Consider the following 19,132-nt stretch of genomic DNA (forward strand, 5'->3'; position numbering starts at 1 on the left):
TGAACAAGTGATGTGTGGTCAGTAATGTAGTGAGCAGCGAACGGTGCCAATGTTTTTTCAGTTCATTACCCCTGTGCTGTCTCTTCGATAAAACAGCACTCAGACTCTTTTACTCAGGCAATTTTCAACTTTGAGTCGATACATGCTCACTAAAGGAGCAGCCATGGTGGTACTGAATATAAGTGACACAGTGATTACCACTACTAGCTCAATAATGTCATTACATGACTACCTGACCTCAAAGATGATTTAGAGCTTAACCGATTGCACAGCCACTACTGTATTTTGTCAGTTATTTAGTGCTGGTATGTTAATGTTTGTATTCAGTCTCTTAGGGATTTTTTTTGGCACACTATAATTTAGCTGACTAGGGAGTTGTCTTAAGGAGCGCGGAGTCTGAGTGTTTCCATGACGACAGGCAGCAGCTGTGTGAGCCGAGCTGAGTGTGTGGCAGACACTGTGGCATTGCCTAGAGACTGCGAGACTCAGTCTAATCAACGTCCTTTTGACCCAGATCAATGTAATGGTGCTTAGGCAAGCAGCCACTGGCTGCCAACATATATGCTGTAGTACGACGCTGGTGTTGTGCAGCTGTACAGCTGCTTACATTTCCTGGATCATTGCAGGCTTCACTGGCGTCAGAGTGGTCTGATCCTCTTAGATGGGTGGCATTATTATTGTAGAAACAGGCTTCTCATATATCAACATAATCATGTCCATTAGATGGATTTATTTTAAGTGTAATTAAAGTCTGTCCAAGCCTCTGCTGGTAGTGGATTCCTAATTTTGCTGTCCTTGAAGTGAGGCAATTTCACATATACATAAGATGGGCAAAATCATAGAAACACTGCATAGGAAAAAAGCTACACAGCCAAATTATTATAGGTGGTCAACAGTGCGTACTAACTTTACCAGTGTCTTACAATCATTAACTTTCATCTGAGTAAGCACTCCTAATTGTCAGTGCTCAAATTACTGATGCTTCGCTTCAACACGTGCAAAGTTCTTTCATTTGCTAAACAGTCCTAAAAACATAGACACCAGCAAAGAAGAATGGTAATGGTTGTCCAAAAGTATAATGTGAAAACTGAACTGAATCAGCACCTCCCTTACAGTCTCAACAAAAAAAAACTGTTCATCATGAGCTGTTTGTCAAGCCATAAACACCATATACTGGTATTTATGAAAAGGCTGCCATGTAGAAGCCGTCTGTACTCAAGGCCATCACACAACGACACACACAGTAACCTCGTGTGAAAGGCAAAATCCTAGAACCCCTGGGCAGTGGAAAAAGTGGTGAGTCGTGTTTCACCCTTTTTCCTACGTCTGGACAGGTTTAGTTTTAGAGAAAGCCAAAGGAAAGCATGTCTTTAACCCACAGTGTCCACAAGTATTTAATACAGGGGTAGGTCTGTGACTGAGGGTAGCAAGTCTATGGGAGTCATTAGTTACAACTATACTTCTGCATCTGTACACTTCCTTAAAAATGGGTCTTTTCTCTAAGCGAACGAAGACTATGTAAAGTTATTTCTATTAATGTGTCCTCCTCCTGTACGTATAAACTCATCAAAGTCACCCTTGTGGTTTTCATTTTCATTCCTTGGTTGAATCCAGAGGAAGGAAGTGCTTCATATTGGTCAGAGATGCTGGAGAACTTGTGGTGAAACTGACCAAGCCAACAGGAAAACACACAAACATGCAGATACCATGTTTTATAGTCACTCCTATTAGTGTACTCCGTCACCCTCATAATTATACCCACAACTTCCTCTTTACCCAGGACACCTGGGGATCTTCCTCTACTTAAAGCTGGTGATGGCATTTCCTGTTGTGCTGGCATGATAATTATAGAAATCATAAAAAGAAGGAAATGTCCATGATTAGAAAACGGTGGATCAGCAGTCGCTGCTGCCACTGTCTTAACCGGAAGAGACGGTGTGTGTTTTATGTGTCTTATCTTGCAGCCGTCTAAATACTGCACAGTTCCTGTCTGATATCACACTGTCAGTTTGAACTTTGGCATATATTCTTAAGGTTAGACAGTAAGAGGACACAGCATGTGTGTTTTCGTTTCTAGTATCATGTGTGTCTTGGCATCTTTGCGTGCATATGCCTTTGTGCATGTGTCCTTCAGATCTCCATTTGGTGTGGGCAGGCACTCAGAAAGTGTTAAGAGCTCTTTTGTCTCCAGCGAAGCATGTGTGTTGTCTTTGTAAAAGACTTTGGCATCAGACAGGCGGAAAAGACAAAAACACACGTTCACAAAAAACACTTCCCTCCTGGCAAATTCAATCCGAAGTAATATCTACCATCTTTACATATGACCTCCTTCAGGAGGAGAGGTCATCTGCCTCTAATTGCCCTCTCCTGTTTTAAAACCACTGCTCACTTCAAAAGCTTACACAGTTTCACTGTTGATGCTGGAACCGTCTGTAGTTGTGTCCCACTGCTCTGGTTGTGGTTTTCTGAAGCTCATTCAACAAAGGGCCATGATTTTAGCCAACGGTCACGTGAAAGACGATATGACCAAGGTAGATGAGACAACAAGCACAAGTGTAAATGACACTCATTGATTTTATTTCTTAAGGGTGTTTTGTTCTATGGCTTTTAGTTTGTCATTCCCTTTAAACCCAGAAGTACCTGACTGCACCGTCATCTGATGTCATGAATGTATAAAACGGTATTGATGATACAAAAAGGGAACTTGGAGCTCGTGGAGATGATAAAGGCTGAACCGGGAGGGGAGTGTAAATTGAGTTTCGCTTCAGTTGAAAGTGGCGACACAAAAAGTTTAATTAATTTGTGTTTTTCTAAGGATTATGTGTTTATTTTTATGTTTTAAGATAACTTTGTGTTGGTATTAGCCATGTAATCAAGTTAATGTAATTGCAGTCCTTTTGGAGTGAGAAAAAAAGGTTTATATTTATATGAATGAGATGTTTATGTTACAGCAAGCTTACCGTTGTATTATCATATTACAGTAAAGGTGGACCACCTCACCTGACGTTAAGACCGACTCAGCTAAGGCCAGAATAAATTATTGTACTTTAATGAAATAAAATTAACTATATGAGAAATTATAGCACACAACAAATTTAAATTAAATAAATATATCACGAGACTAGATGGGTAAGTTCCTGAGTCATCTCAAGAGAGATGACAGTGATGGATTGATCTCGTTGCACATTTGCTTCGTGGTAATTGATCAGAACAGCACAACACAAACTCAGTAAAGGCAAAAAGCTCAATCATAAATCTTACTTCTTTGGGTTTACTGCACTATAAAACTACATAGAGGATAGAGAATGTTTGACTGTTTAAAACTGGAATAAAATATCTCTACTACGACAACTACCCTTACTTTGATGAAATATGAATGCTTGGATCCAGAGATTAAAAGATTTGAACCAATTCATCATCATTTACGTAATTTTATCATGCAAGAAGGCCAAACATTACCCCCTTCCAGTTTCTCAAATGTGAGCATTTGCTGCTTTTCTTTGACTTGTGTGACAGCAAAATCTACATTTTATAGACCAATTGATTAATGGCTTAATTGAGAAAATAATCAGCGGATTCATCAATGATGAAAATAGTGGTATTTCCATAATTTGATCTAGGCCTATATATTTTAAGACTACAAAAGTGTGTTCAGGACTTACATGTTATGAAGTATATAATACATTGTAATGATAGTAGATTTTTTTCCCAATGGAGAAAATCTGCTATCTGTAAAATGTAGGCTGACACGGTCAGCTGGATTATAGCACAATCATGTTTAGCTTTTTTATTCAATCTCTTTAGTACAGATGCTGTAGCTCTGAAGACAATTTGCATGCAGCAGTAGGTCAGCATCTCTATTTCGGGTTTGAGCGACGAGACCAGCTTTGTGTGTAAGACACTGGCAGTCATGCTGTCTCCTGTGTGGGTACACTAACATGGCTCAGAGCACTGCAGTGCAGTACTGTTAGGGGAAACACTGGAGCCATTAGAGAGGAAATAGGAGCCTTTATTAGTCTGTCTAGTGTACACCTGGCTTCTATAACAGGCCTTTCCTTGTACAGTGATTTATGTGTGTTCATGACTCTTAGTATGTCCTGGCTCCTTGCTCTTATGTCCTAACTAATTCTGCCCTCCACAAGCCTCGAAAAGGTTTCAGTGATTTAGGTTTCTACTCAAGACTTGTTTTACACATAATGTTAATTTAGGCTTCTCTCTCATTGGCATTGAAAGGTATTCTCAGTTTTCAAAGTTGAGTGACTCATCTAATTGCAGCCCAGTGACACAAGTGTCAAACACTTTGTGCACAAGTTTAGACAGACTGACGGGCGCTGCTTGCCTCAGATGCTCCTTGCTGGAAAGCTCTAAATGCTGACGCTGCCATTCAGGAGCCAAGTGACATTTTGAAAATGATTCTGACGTCAAATAAGATGCGTTGGTGTTGAGTGCACAGTGACCTTTCTGTCTCTGTGCGTATGTTGGTAAGAGTCCAGTGTGGATCAGCACAGAGGAGCAGTGACAGGGGAGGAGACTCCCCTGATTCCTCACCCTCAACCTTTCTTTTTCACCAACCTAGGGCCTTAACATCTACACACCCTTTCTGGATTAGACCAACCAGACTGGACTAAACTGGACTGGAATGGGCAAAACGGTGACCTGTACTGGGCAGGGTTGTCCCGCTCTGGGACACTTTGACTGTCAGCAGCCTCATAGACACTCCCAGTCACATGCTGACATCCATCCTGCCTGGAGCAGATGCAGGGTGGTGCGTTGGGCACCCTTCCACCTCACCTAGTACTACCACGCAGTGCTGAGAATGGAGGCTGAGACAGGGGGCCACAGGACAGAAGAAGATATACTTTAGATAAACTTGCCGTTGTATATGACCAAATGTTTTGACAGACATACCCAACTTCTGTTCAATGCTGGAATATAGTTTGACACTAACCATTGCCAGTTTTCACTGTAACTAACCGGGAAACTGCCACTACATGAGCTTGACTAAACTGGCTAACCAGGCTAAGCTGATTAGCATGCTACACCTGATAGACAACTTTGCAATTTAGCAATTTTGATAGTTGATTAAGCTTTTGTCATTTATAAAGCAAAATGCAAAACATGCTCTCGTTCAAACAGTATTAAGTGTTTTTGTCTTTTTTTTAACATAAGTTGAATACAGTGGATTTGGGTTATGTACTGTATTTACATGAAACATTGGATTGTTTTAATCAAACAAATTACACATTGATTATTCAATCATTCAAATATTTAATTTTTGTTGCCCTACACACATAGACCCATGGAGCAATAAACACATTACTACTGGTAACCTGTCCTACCTCTAATTTTCCCATTTTCCTCTCATAGCAAAAAACAGGTGAAAATGTTCACTGGAAAAGCTGGATTCAGTGGACATGCTCTGCATTCACCACTTCCATCTGTTGTTCTGTTGGAGCAGAGTGGCTTTTCCAGAGGCTTTATTCTGTGGCCATGAGAGGTGTGATTTGGTTCCCTGTGAAATGTTCTCTCAGAATGGGTTGCTTTTTATTTTGGAAAGGGAATGATTTGGTCTGCCGTGTTTTTGGTAGCTGCTGACTTTACAGCGCGATATAAAGCGTTAGCAGATCACAATTTAATGGTAATAATCAACAATAATGACATTAGGTGTCAAAGTAATTTTCTGGTCTGTTCTGCAGATGGGTTTCTATAAAGTTAAGCGACCAGACCATATACATGTACATGTGTTAGTGTGTCTGTGCGTGCATATGGAGGTTGAGACACTGTACCCAAAGGCCTTTAATGTCTGTCATCAATCAGTCAGCAATTTAGTCATTCATGCAGTCAACCAACACGGCTGGTTTTTAACTGGTCCTGTCAAGCGATTGGTTTATCCCACCGATCAATATATGGTAAAGTAATCAATGTATTCACGCTTCAGAGACGCTTAGTCAGTATGAAGAGTGATCAAGCCTTGATCCAGAAGATTAAACTGCATAATCCTCATTACAATATGGCCTTCTTAAGACAGGGAATGATCGAAATTTGTTTTGAAAATGCTATATCAGGCTTTGGGTGCTGATGACTCATGGAGCAGACCTGTGTTTGTTAAGACCTCCCCCACCCCCAGTGGGAATGGAAAGAGCTGGAGTATTTGTTTTTTTTCCAGCACCAGTAGTTAAAATTCCCCTTGCCTACTGAAGGTGTGTTGAGTAAAATGGACACAGAGGATGAGAGGTACCTTCTGCTCAGCTCCGTTCTGAATGTGCAAAACGGTCAGTTGGGTTTTTACATTACACCGTGAAAGCAACCATGGAGAGTCGCTACATTTGGCTTCGGTAGTTTCTGGGACAGTTGGGCAGTCATCTCCAAAGGCAGGTTTGTAAACCCTCTTTTCTCCTGTGTGTGTGTTGCCCTAATTGCCAATCTGTGGCTGCTTCCTTTACATTAATGCTCTGGGCTACTGTGCTGCACTGCATCCAGACAAACAGAGGCTTAATTCTCAGCACTGTGCCTCATAAAAGTTGTGGTCGTTGGGGGAGGCTGTGAATTAGAGACACCAGTGTGCAGCCAAGTCACATGTCTGATGATGAATTTGAGTTTTTAATCATCCCTTTTGTCATGTCCTCACATCATTGTGTTACCCACTGTAAATTCTGAGTGTTCTTCCGTGACGTGCATTCGGCGTTTGACAGCTGAATTAAATGACTTTGAGTCACACTGTAGGAAAATATCTCAGGTCTGTGACTGTGCCGCGCCTTACCCCCTGATTGTCTTTTGCCCGAGGAATATATGTCTGCTGTTTCACCCATGTCATGTGCATTTCTACAGTATATTTATGTGGGTGTTTTACATTTATTAGCCATGGCTAAGTGCTGGGTGGTGTTTCTTCTTCCATGCTGTCTGATTTACTAATTTGTCAAGAAGTCTGCTTTGGTCAGAACTGTGCGTCTCCTGAAAAAAAAAGCAGATCTTTATAGCACATGATCTACCTACTATAGTAGTGATATAGATCAGCATGGTTGCCATGGCAATAGCCTCTTCTTCAGGATTTCTCTTGGCACAGTGAAGGAGAACTTGTTCGAGAGTGAATTGATTTAGTTTGGGACTCCGCTCTGATATTAACTTGTCACTCTTTGTTTATGTTTAGCTCTCTCCACTTGTTGACAGTTGCAGGGTATCATTTCAGGAACCAAAAGCAGATGGGCCTATTTCCCCCCCCACTGTATTTACAGCTTTGGCTGCTGTATGTTTGCTGACACAACTCCTCGCTGGCCGTGCCTCTATCATGTTTCAGACTTTCCAGCAAAACCACTTAACTGTACTTTTTTTATTCATTTGCATTGTCTGTTTGTTTTGTTTTGCATGTGAGTACTCTATGACTTTCTTTAATACTTTCCAGCCATCTGCTGCCTCCTCATTCTCGTTCCAACCTCTCAGGCTCTCCCTGTTTTATCCCCCTGAAATCGCATGGTCCTAATCTGTGGGAGCTGTGGAAATCCTCCCACTTAGTGTGGGAGACATGTCAGTGTGCCTGCTGTGCCCACTGACCTGATTTAGGGGGAGAGGACAGACCTAACAAGATGACTTACCTCCCCCTCCTTTGCCCCCAGCCCATGGGAAGCCATGATACCGGTGAAACTTCAGGCACCAATAATTCTTAAACAGCACAACAAATAGGATCTACAGAAGTGAAAGTGGAGGGTTTGACAATGAAAACGTGACTGGTTAAGATAACAGAGCGTGATAAGAAATGAATATAGAATTGTAATCTGAGGCCAGATGCTACTGTTCATGATTAGATAGCTGTTGATAAACCCTTTGGTGAAGTGGGAGTTGGAGCCCCGTTACCATGCATGGGAAATCTGCTGATTGTCAGATATTGAGGATCTGTTCTTCTGTATCTGGACTGCACATCCTGGAGCAGCTGCTGTTGTACTGACACCTAATATTTCCTCTTTCAGTGTGTGTATTTGGATAGATCAAAACACTAACCCCTGTAGGCTTCCAAAGTGTTAGGATTTGTCCCTTGCTACACTTGTCGGCTGCAGTCAGAACTTCTCAAACCACTCCAGCAGAATAATCCACTTCCAATCCACCTCTCCAATCTCCTGTGTTAGCCAAAATATAGCTAAATGTACAGCCCAGTACATTAGCGCTTGTTTAGTTTTGTGCGCTGTGTAGGGGCCTCTTAGATTTGGGAACCTGTTCTATTTCATATTTACGTTTTTGTAACAGTATCACTTAATTTCTCTGTCCCTAGGCCTGACAGCGCTGTGTACTTACTTAAAAAATATGTATGTATTTCTCTACATGTTTTAACCATTGGAATAATAACTGAAAAGTAGATCAAGGTCAGAGCACTCATTACTGTCTCCTGCTGCACAGGGAGGGAAGAGACAGGGTGAGGCAAGAGGATAGGAGGAGCGGATATGTAGTGGTAGATGACATGTTAAATCTAATGGTGGGGGCCAACCTCTCTGTCATCTCCACTGCCTTTGCTCTCTCCTAGCTGTAATTTTGTTTGTTCTCTCTTTTCTCTTCACCCTGCATTGTCTCCATTTGTCTCATCTTGTAAAAAAACAGTATTGAGCCATGCCCAATATGTGTGTGTGACGGAATGATTACAGCGAGTTTTGAGCCATCAGATGAGAGACTGCCTCTGTTTGACTCAGTCTTTCAGGGTAACAGACTAGAGGAAACTAGATCAATGTGGCTATGGATGTGGAGAGAGCTACAACATAGACACAGACAGAATGAGAGGAGCAGAACAGGTATATTGCAGGCAGAAACACTGAGAATTTTGATGGTGATATGGGAATAATGAGGTGTCATACTCAGAAAGAGTGTCATTGGGATTCTGCTAAATCTTGGTGGGTAATTGGGGGGGTAGTTGAAGTGATGGGAGCGGGATTGTCAGCCCAGCCTCACCATGGGCTGGTTTGCGGGTAGAATACTTGATTGACTGTGCTGTCTGACTGGGGAGACTCCTGAATCTGAGCATTCTGTCTCCCAGACATCACTGGGACGAGAGGACTGTACTCAGGGGATGATGTGTAATAAATGACTGAGGGGTTCACCTCAAGGTTGATGGTGACTGACAGCTAGCTAGGTTTATACATTTTTGTGTGTTTGAGTCTGCGTGTCTCTTGGGTGTTTGAGGAAAAGTAGAGAGGACAAGTGAAGGCTGTGTTTGGAATTATTTGAAATTGCTATATATTTATTTAGGGAAAAAAACTGATATTCAATGAAGAACCTACTTTTTTAAGCATGGCTGGGTATCAAACAGTAATACTAGTTTGGTGCTGACGTTCTAGCGCTATCAAAAGTATCAAAAGCTGTCAAGTGCTAAACGTGAGCACTGATTCATATCTTGTTAACTTATTCTTTGATCAGATCATTCCTAATTTAAATTAAAATCTTGCCAATTATGACTTTATTTAGGCAAAATTGTTGAGCGGCTGCTTGTTAATTTAATTTGTAAACTTTTCCCTCTTGTATTGGGCCTAAATAAGCAAAAAACACTCTACGCTTGCAGCTCTGTGGGGCTGTACAGGCTATATTTGTGAGGCACAGTGGTGCTTTGAGATCAGCATGCTAACATGCTCACAATGACAATGCTAATATACAGATTTTGTAGCAGGTATAAGCTAATGTTTACCATGTTAGTCATCTTAGTTTACGGTGTTAGCATGCAGACATTTGCTAACCAGTACTAAACAGAAAGTACAGCTAAGGCTGATGGGAATGTCATGAACTTTGTTCTAACTATTGGACAAGTTAAACTTTTCACCTAATGTGGCGCAAGATGGAAAGTTCAAGTCTTGAGGGGGCATATGAATGTCTGTCTGTACCAAACTTCATGTTGCAAGTTGTGAACCAACAAATGTTAACCTGCTGGTGGTGCTAGAGGAAAATGTTGTACAAATGTTGTACAAATTTTGAGCCAATCCCTCCAGTAGATATTTCATTCTGGACCAATCAATAAACTGATATCTATCCCTAGAGTCGATCACGATGCTAACTTGTCTAAAACAGGCTTTTGAAGAAACCATGTTTATGTTTCTCAATGCAAGGTGTAGAAAAAAGAATTGTTTTGGTATTGTACCAAAACTGAAGTGTGGTGTTGGCACTAATATCAGAACATTTGAAATGATACCCAGCCATGTTAAACAAAAACAGGCTACCTTAAGCCTCATAATTACAATTTTCTAAACAGTGCAAAATTATGTAGGGGGTTTTTCTTAAAAAATGGGGTTATGGGAGGAAGTTCTCACTGAAAAAAGGTGAAAATGCTGAAACACTCATACTTGCTGTTATGTAGTGACATAAGAGGGACATTCTTTAGGTTTTTCTCTTGTGACAGCAGTGTCACCAGAGATCTGTCGGAGCCATGTGCTTTTCACTCAAACAGAAAGAAAGAAGGCGATAGTGTCCTTGTCAAATACCTGAAAGTATCTGAATATTTCCGTGAGTAATGTACACAGCAGTACCTTTGCTATGTTTACAAATACACCGTAATGCAGTCTTTCAGGTTACATCCCAAAATATTTGCTATACTCAGTGGGTGCTGTTCATTCTGTTCTCTTCTGTGAGTGACTGAAGAGTTTGTTACATCACAGCCATGAGCAAACAGGTACAGGTTATTTGTTACCTGGTTCGCCTAGGAGATGTATCATGACTAATAGGGGCTGAAATTGTTTTAGCAGGGAAAGGTTGTCATGGTAACCCACAGTCTACAGGGTGCGGTAGTGATAATGTCCTCTAATTCCTGTCTAATTGTGCTATTCATCCTTCCCACAGTAACTGGAACTGAGCAGAGGAAATTAATGAGCTCGGATCAGTGCTCTCCTGTGTGTTTTCACAAAAGCATTCTTAAAATGACACAATTACAATATTAATCTCATCTCTTGGATCCCTCAGAGTCAAATCAATCCAAAATCAATGAGGTTAATGACTCATAGCTTCAAACATTGTTTTGGTTATTGTCAGTTTTGGGCAGAGTTGTGTAATGAATTGTGTGTCGTGCTCAAAGCTAGATGCCATGGTAAGAGGATGCTGGGATGATCAGGCTCCACACACATCAAATGCACGTCACTTTGGCCCCCGGGAGGAGGTACTTGGATCAGGTTTGGCAGGTGAAAGAACAGGTGCAGCTCCTTGAAAACACCTGGGAAAGGATAAGTGAGTGTGTGTGTGTGTGTGTGTGTGTGGGTGTGTTTGGGGCATAATGCAGCACTGAGCTTTGAAGGACTTTTTTAGGGTGTGTGTGTGGTTTGTTTGCAACAAAGACTAGTCTCAACTGCACACGAGGCAATTTGGCAAACTGGGAGGGCAGGATTTGTTTTGTTTTTGACTGGGTTGTGTGGGAGATTTTTCCGTTCACTTGTTCTTTGGACTTTGGATATGTGAAACTGAACAGTTGGAGGCAAGGTAGGGCTCTTTATTCACCTACTTTCTCGGAATATATTGTACAACTGAATAATTGTATTTTCTTTTCTATTCTGTAAGTATTATAAGCTTTAATGCTTAGATTCCTTTTTGATTTGAAACATTTTGAAGACCACTGTGACATGAATAATGTTAGAGATTTAATTTACTTTTATTTCACTGCGTATTTCTCTGGTGCTGGTGAAGGATGATATGTCGTGTGGTTTTATCCTTGGTTTGTGAGATCTGAATTAAGAAAAACTGTGAGTGTCAGCTCCTCCGTCTGCTGTGTCGTCAAGTTCCTGTTTTGTGTCAGGCAGTTTGTCACGAGGCCACTTTTTTCTCTCAGGTAACCAAGGCTGCATCGAGTTTCCATAGTCACCAGCCCCTATGCTTCCGTCTTCCAACGCTGTTTGTTTTTCCCAGGAGCGACCCCAGCCAGTCTTGGGTCATTGAGTTCTTCACTAGGCAGTCGTTTGGCCAAAGGACATGTATGTTGATCAAAGGTCAAGCTTTTCCTGTGACTCATCCCACGAGTCATCGCTGATTAAGAGATGGTTTTAGCAGAAATCACAGCGGGAGGCTCACAGTATTTCTGTTTCCAGGGACCCAATTCAAGGATAGTCAGAGTGAATATAAAACCTAACCTATTGTAGGATTTGTGGTCCTTAAACACAATTTCACATTTTTTTCATCTTTGTACTCTCTGGAGTTGAGAGCGCTGTTTACCAGCCTCATCTTTTCCCCCTGCCTGCTCTTATTCCGCTGTGGTGCAGAGAACCTGCAGTGTGCCACATGGGGCAGGCAGCGTTACAGGACCCATTACTGACTGATTTCTCTCCTTCCACTGCCTGCAGCATGGCTGAAAAACACCAAATTAGATGTGCCAGGGCTCTGGCAGGTTTTCGTGCAATTTAGGGCTGTAATCCAGTTGAGAAAGGGTTGGGGTGACTACACTGAATCCATCAGCCTGAAGGAACAGAGATGTGTGGCTGTAGTTTGCTTGGTTATTTACATAATCTATTGAGGGACATGGACAGACACAGAAAAAGAACTAAAATGGCCAAAATAACAGACTGCCATGGAATCCACAATGAGTGCTTCTAGAGCACACACAGTAGACAAGAAGGGACACTCACATTGTTACAAGAGATGGATTTCATTTCCCGTGACTGGATTCTAATAACTTGTATCTGCAGCTGACTGTTAAGGCTACTGCCATAGTCATCATATTCTATGCTGTATTTTGTCTCCCTGTCTGTTAAGTATCCATTGCATTGTGTATACTATAGGGCATATCATTTTCAGTTTTTTATTTTACCCCCACAAATCTTGGATGTTAACAGTGTTTAATTTGAACATAAAAAAAATGGGTGACAATCAAATAAACCATTCATAATCGAAAAATCAAAAAAATATTTGTGGCTTGATTTGTCATCTACAGAAAAGTAGATGAATTTTGGTGCAGAATCAGAATCTCAACACCGCATCCGCAGCTGAAAATAGTCACACGTTTTACCCCAGTTTGAGTAAAATTTACTAAAAACCTGCCTGTGACTTCAGTGTCTTGGTTCACTTTCACCACTCTTACAGCATCAGTTGGTTTTTGTCTTTTCATGGGATTTGTGACAATAATGAACATCTAGAATGTCGCCAGCCATATACTTCAAACCAAACTGCTTCTTTAAATTGTGTATTTTTAGGTATAAATCCATAAAGACCAGAACAAGCTGGTTCTTCCAAAGACAATAACAGTCAGACTGATCAAACCAAAATCAGGCGTTCCAAAAGGACTCAGGCTCAGAGTTAGAAACACTTTATTGTCCAAAAAAAAATGGTCTTTGATGTGGCTTACACACAATCGCTCACTCACACACAGTCTATTTACAGACAGTGTCCAGAGAAGATTATGTGTAGTCAATCAGATACAGGCCTATCCGAGCGCGTGAGAGAAACCAATATGCAGCCTCTGCAACTCTCTCTGCTGCCTCAGGCCGGGTGTCAGGATCGATGCTGCAGACATTCTCTTCTCCTTTCTGACCTCCATGCTCTCTGTCTGAGGGCGACATCCTGAAAACACACACTGAGCTCAAGGTCATTCACCTACAGTAGTATCCCTGCACACCACTGCATCGTTGTTGCCAGATTACGTTGGATTGTGGAATGTATGTTTAGATGAATCTCATTATATTGATTGCTACTTAATATTGTCTTTCTTTGTGTCTCTTTTCTCCAGACCTTCCTGCCTCCTCTCTGCAGTACCAGTGTGTATCTGTGGACTATCTGTGTTCTCCACGGCTGGTAAAGAAAGGTCCGACTCCCAGACAATGTCACGACAGGCCTGCCATCAAACCCCGGCCCCAGCCCTCCACCTCACCCAGACCGCAAACTGTACAGAAACCTCAAGGTAAAATACTGGGACACAGTGTGGCCCCTTCAAGGCTAGTTTTGACATTGAGGCTGTCATTATAACTGAAAGGTACGGCAGGATCAGACAGCTGCTATTGAGCTGTCATTTTTTCTGCTCTGACAAACAGTCTTTTATAACATGTTACATGTCGGCTGTCTGGCCTCACTCTGTCACTCACACAGCTCAGTAGGTCACCTCTGCAAGAGCTGCTGGTGTAAAGTGGGCCAGTGGCTCCCAAGTGTTTAGGTTTGGGTATCATATGCAGAATGCTAAATATGAACAACATGTGTTATGTTGTGGGAATTAGTGTGAAACATTGTAGGACATCACACCACAGACTTGGCCCCAATATTTAAGTGGCTCACAACTGTACAAAGTTTAGAGGATTATTGGAAGAATGATCATCCCTCATTATTTATATCATGATTAGCATCTTAACACAGTTTTGTCACAAATAAAGGAAAAAAACAGCCTAATTGATTATTATTCTCCATAAAATTGTCAAGAATTCTAATAATACCCAGAGCCCAAGGTGACATCTTCTTACAGTCCAAAACCCAAAGATATCCAATTTAGAATGATATAAAACATAGAAAAGCAGCAAATCCTCATATTGGAGGAGCTGGAACTAGAGAATATTTGAAATGTTTGTTTGAAAAGTGCCTGAAACAATTAATCGATATTGTGGCAATCCGCCATTAAAATTATTTTCCATTGACTAAAAACTTTCACTTCACACACCCAGTCACACCTCCATTACTGACGACTAACATTCCGTCATTCACCGGAGTTTTCGGCCCCTTTTCCCTTTTTAAAAAGAGTGACGAGTTTTCGAAATGGCGGCACTTACCACTACACCATTGGAGAAGATTCACATAATTGTCATGCTTTCTCTACACACTGATTCAGGTTTTTGTAGTTCCAATGATTGCAACTTTCAGTGCATCCAGATAGTTCCTGGCCAGCCAATGTCATCTGCTCTCTCAGGATGAGTTACTTGTAGAATAGAAGTGCTTGAAAAAAACATCTATCTAAAGGTATAGCGAAATGAACAACCAGTAATTAAAACATTTAAATGAAAGTATTCTGTTAAATCGGATATACAGCAGCTCTATCAAAATGGACTATCTTAAAATGTGCTTTAAAAAATGAAACAAATTATATCAAGTCTTTATCCACTGGGCAGAAACAGTTACCTTATTTTTAGGCACAATTCTAATAATGGAAGAACAATTTAATACTTTCCCACCGGACAGGAGGAACTTCCTCTCCTAAGCCTTTTTATTCCACTTGTCGCTAATCCTGAGAGAGTAGTAACTCAGAAACAGGGATCTTTTAGGGGGGCAGGAAGTAAAAATTGGACCTAAGTTCCTCCTGTTGCAATACAGGTACTGTAATGTAAGTTCCTGAGCCCTTAAAAAGTTTCCTAGATATGCATCTGCATTCAGAAAATGTTGAAGCATTTAACTACATGACAAAAGGACTGTGATGCCATGTTTACATGTCCCTTTGTCCCCTATGATGACACCACAGTTTTTTCTCTTTAGACACATGTTGTACATCACTTTGATTAGCCAGTCCTGATAACGTTCATAATAGTACTAAAAAATGTAACACAGCCAGTTGATTCACTGAAGATTAATGTCTGATTGATAATCAATTAATTGCTTAAATCATTTTTAAAGTAAAAAGTAAGAGCATTTGTTTGCTTTCTATCATTTCATATAATTGAATTGTTTCTTTTTTTGGCCATACAAAACAAGTCCTGTCGTTTGCAAAGAAAGTTCTACTCAACCTTTTATCGGTGACACACACACAGACACAGAGGAAGTGCTGAAATTAACAACTGTAAAATCATCATCACGCTTCCTTTTTTCAGACATTTGGGTTTCCGAAAATTAAATATATGCAAACTCGTCTGTGAAATCGTAAGCCCATGGCGTGCAGACATGCATCAGGGCAGTGTGCATACTAAAGACAGCTTTGTCATTTCTTTGTGTGTGCTTATTTTTTTTTTGTCGAACTGGGACCGCAGTGACTTACACACACACACACACACACTCTTCTCAGCATCCTGTTCTGAAATAAGGAAGTTGGTAGAAAACTGAAGCTCAGTGTTGGTCTCGCTCTGCGCCGCTACTATATGTCACTATTTGGATAGTATCTATTTCCCTGTCTTGAGGTTGATTTTTTTTGTACGAAAAAGCAAACAGGTTTCACACATGGACTCAGCCATGGAGGTTTTTTCACTCGGATTTATACGCGTTACATGACTGTTTTTGTTAATCTCTGCAGCCTCATGTTTGTCTCTTGCTCTGCTGTTCTTGCCTCGTCTGGATTTCTGCATCTGTAGTGCCCCCTAAACCTGCGCACCTGCTCGCCCTTGGGCAAGACAAGAAACCCAAGAGGATCCCTCCAGCGCCCTCCAGGCCTCTGCCAGCTCCCCCTCCTCCACCTAAACCAAAACCCAGTCTAACCTCCCCTTGTTCAGGAGCACAGCCACAGAGAGAGGCCCAGAAGGTGGGGCTCCTCATCGAGAGGTTTGAGAACTCAAGGTAAGGCCTTTCGGGAGGAGATGTCATCAGAAATCTTGCTTGTCATTCCCGTCAGATTCATATTTTGATCTGTAATGGTTGGGGTATGTGGGGATGTGTGTGTCGACGTACAAAGAGTTTCATGTTGTTGACTTGTTTCTCAGGTGCTCTGGTTGAATTTTGTCGCTTGACAAAAAAAAATTTCATTTAAACAGGTGTGACAGTGTTTTTTATTTTCCCAGGGTCCCCATCCTGGGTGTGCTCCCACGGTCCCAGCTGCACCTGTGTCTGAAAATGGACACTGCATCTGACATCACTTCCTCCTGCGACCAGGACACCACGGCAAAGGTTGCAGGAGACTCCTCCCCTATGGACAAACTTGCACTTGGCACCTCCGAACGGACTGACGAGGTGTCTGAACTTTCCTGTTTGGCCTCTGTGCACATCGATGGCTCAGGTGACGCCACACTGGACGACTGTGGCGAGGAGGACATGACACACAGTGTTGGTTGCCTTGACGATACGGAGCGGGAGGGAGACTCCTCCCATGAGCTCCTGGACAATCCGGACTCCTCGGAGCAGAACGGGAAGATTCCTAACCGGGACAGTGGCATTGACAGCCCATCTTGCGCTGCAGAAGGGGAGGTGTTCCCCAACGAGGATGCCATCGATGAGGAGGATCATTACGACAGTGTCACTGAAACTGAGAGTGTGTCCTGCTGCGTTACCCTGGGCAACAAGCGGGACTCGACGCAGGATGAGGACAGTGACTTGGATGAGGGGAGCAGTGGAGAAATACTCTCTCTGACAGACACACAGACTGGGTATCTGACAGATGCACACACAGAGGCGCACAAGGTGAGTACTTTGATCATCATAATTTTCATGAAATTTCACGGCATATTTAAATCAAGCACATCCTGCAATTTCAAAAGGTCCATTTCAGATAGCCAGACTGCCTTTCATGTAGTGGAAAAAGTAGCATGTGTCTATTATTATCTCAGCCTGGGTGAACAATTTCAAAGAATACCTCTGCATGAAACGTTAGACTCTGCTATAGCCAGGAACAAGTGACTGATTTGTATCTAAAAGCAGCTCTGCCATTACATAAAAGGAAAAATACCTGCCCACATGCTGTAACAGGAGCTTGTGATAAAATAGTCAGATATCTCCCCACAGCTGAGGTAAAGTTTCGGTTTTCTCTTGTCCTTCAGTTATTCTATTGATTGTAAACAACTAATACCTCAAACTAAGGTTGCAAATTCAGCGCATTTTCCTTAAGGAATAGTTTAACACGTAAACAATCAATAATCAATTAAGCATTTATAAGACGCATGTCTTTTTCTCAGTTTTATTTAAATAATTCTAGAGGTACATTAGTTGTGTGAAACAGTCATTCATGAAGCACAAACAATTTAAATCAACAGAATAATAAAACAATAAGGCTTCTAGCTAACACTGACATGATAGTTTGTTGGGAGGACAGTGTTACACTTGTGGTTTTCACTGCAACCACCAGGTGCTGACCTTTCAAGTAGTACAACATTGATGTTGTGCTGAAGCTGTATTTTAAAAAGGTGTCACATAATTTACATTGAGCATTGTCCTCTTTTACAGAAGATGAAACAATATGAAATGAGAGGAGAATTGAAAGACAACAACAGAAACTCAGGGCAGAGTGGTAGTAGATTTATATAGCATTGCTGTCACGGTTGGTAGCAGAAGACATCTTTCTCAGTAGTGTTTTACTGCTGTAAAACACACCCAAAGCTAACATGAATTACACATGACTACACGCACGCCTATGCTGACTGCCCACACCCCCACAGTCTTCTGGTGAAAGGTATCTCCGCTGTCCAGTGCTTCCTGATCCCAAACACTGCTGTGCAGAGGAAGGGTGTGCTGTTATGTCAGGGCTTCTGTGTCCGCATAAATGTTTGTGACACTACAGCTGACATGTTGATGGCTATATAATTGCAACCGCGTCACAGAGGATGTGGGTTTTCAGTGATGTGCATTGCAAGAAGATAAGAGACTAAAAAAATGCTTTCGCTGACTTTGTCAGTACCATCCACTTTGCAAACAATGAAACTCCACTCTTGTTCGCATAGTAATAGCTGCCAATGCTAGATATTCATACAGTGCATAATCTGTGGTGAAAGTTTCAGCCTGCTGTGTGTGTAAGTAAAAGAAAGCAAGTGTGTGTGTGTGCGTGTGTGCGTGCCTGCGCGTATTTATGTGGGAGACGGCTGTTGTGAAACATGCATTGTTACAATAGGCAAAAGTTTTTTCCGTGACCCTGGTGTGTGTTGTGTCACTGGGACTATATCAGCAACATTGTTTCTAATGTTTATTATTTTTTATGTCATCTTAGCTTCAACAAGTCATAGTGAGAGAGAGAGACTGATCTTCATTTTCACCACATCAGCTTAGAACATCAGTTTCATAGGTTACCAGTGACTAGAATAGTCTGACAGTTATCTGCTCAAAATACTGCTGACTTTTGTCTCAGCCATAGGCATTAAAGGGTAGGTCGGTGCAGACAAAGCCTGATATAGCTTATTTCTGAATACCTTAGAGCTTCATTGTGGTCCAAAAACTACTCATCATTGAGCCACACATTGGACTGGGTGACATGTTCCTTCATTACAATGAACTCTGTCGTTTATATTGAGTCCATCCTCCATAGGCCTTACTGCTGTTGTAAATACTAGAGCACCAATAAACAATTTACTCCTGTTTGAGTAATGCTTCCTAAAAT

At 41.6% G+C, this 19,132-nt stretch overlaps 1 protein-coding gene across 1 annotated transcript in view; it reads left to right on the top strand.

Annotated features, from left to right (window-relative positions):
* The window catches only part of fgd (faciogenital dysplasia), a 54,789-nt gene that overhangs the window by 17,125 nt on the left and 18,532 nt on the right, over positions 1–19,132 (top strand). The window contains exons 2-4 of the mRNA XM_046043247.1: positions 13,664–13,834; positions 16,191–16,392; positions 16,614–17,229. Coding sequence (XP_045899203.1) covers positions 13,664–13,834; positions 16,191–16,392; positions 16,614–17,229 — 989 coding nt within the window. The remainder of the gene's footprint in view (positions 1–13,663; positions 13,835–16,190; positions 16,393–16,613; positions 17,230–19,132) is intronic.

Source organism: Micropterus dolomieu, unplaced genomic scaffold (genome assembly GCF_021292245.1).
Source record: "Micropterus dolomieu isolate WLL.071019.BEF.003 ecotype Adirondacks unplaced genomic scaffold, ASM2129224v1 scaffold_150, whole genome shotgun sequence".
Taxonomy (NCBI): Eukaryota; Metazoa; Chordata; class Actinopteri; order Centrarchiformes; family Centrarchidae; genus Micropterus; species Micropterus dolomieu.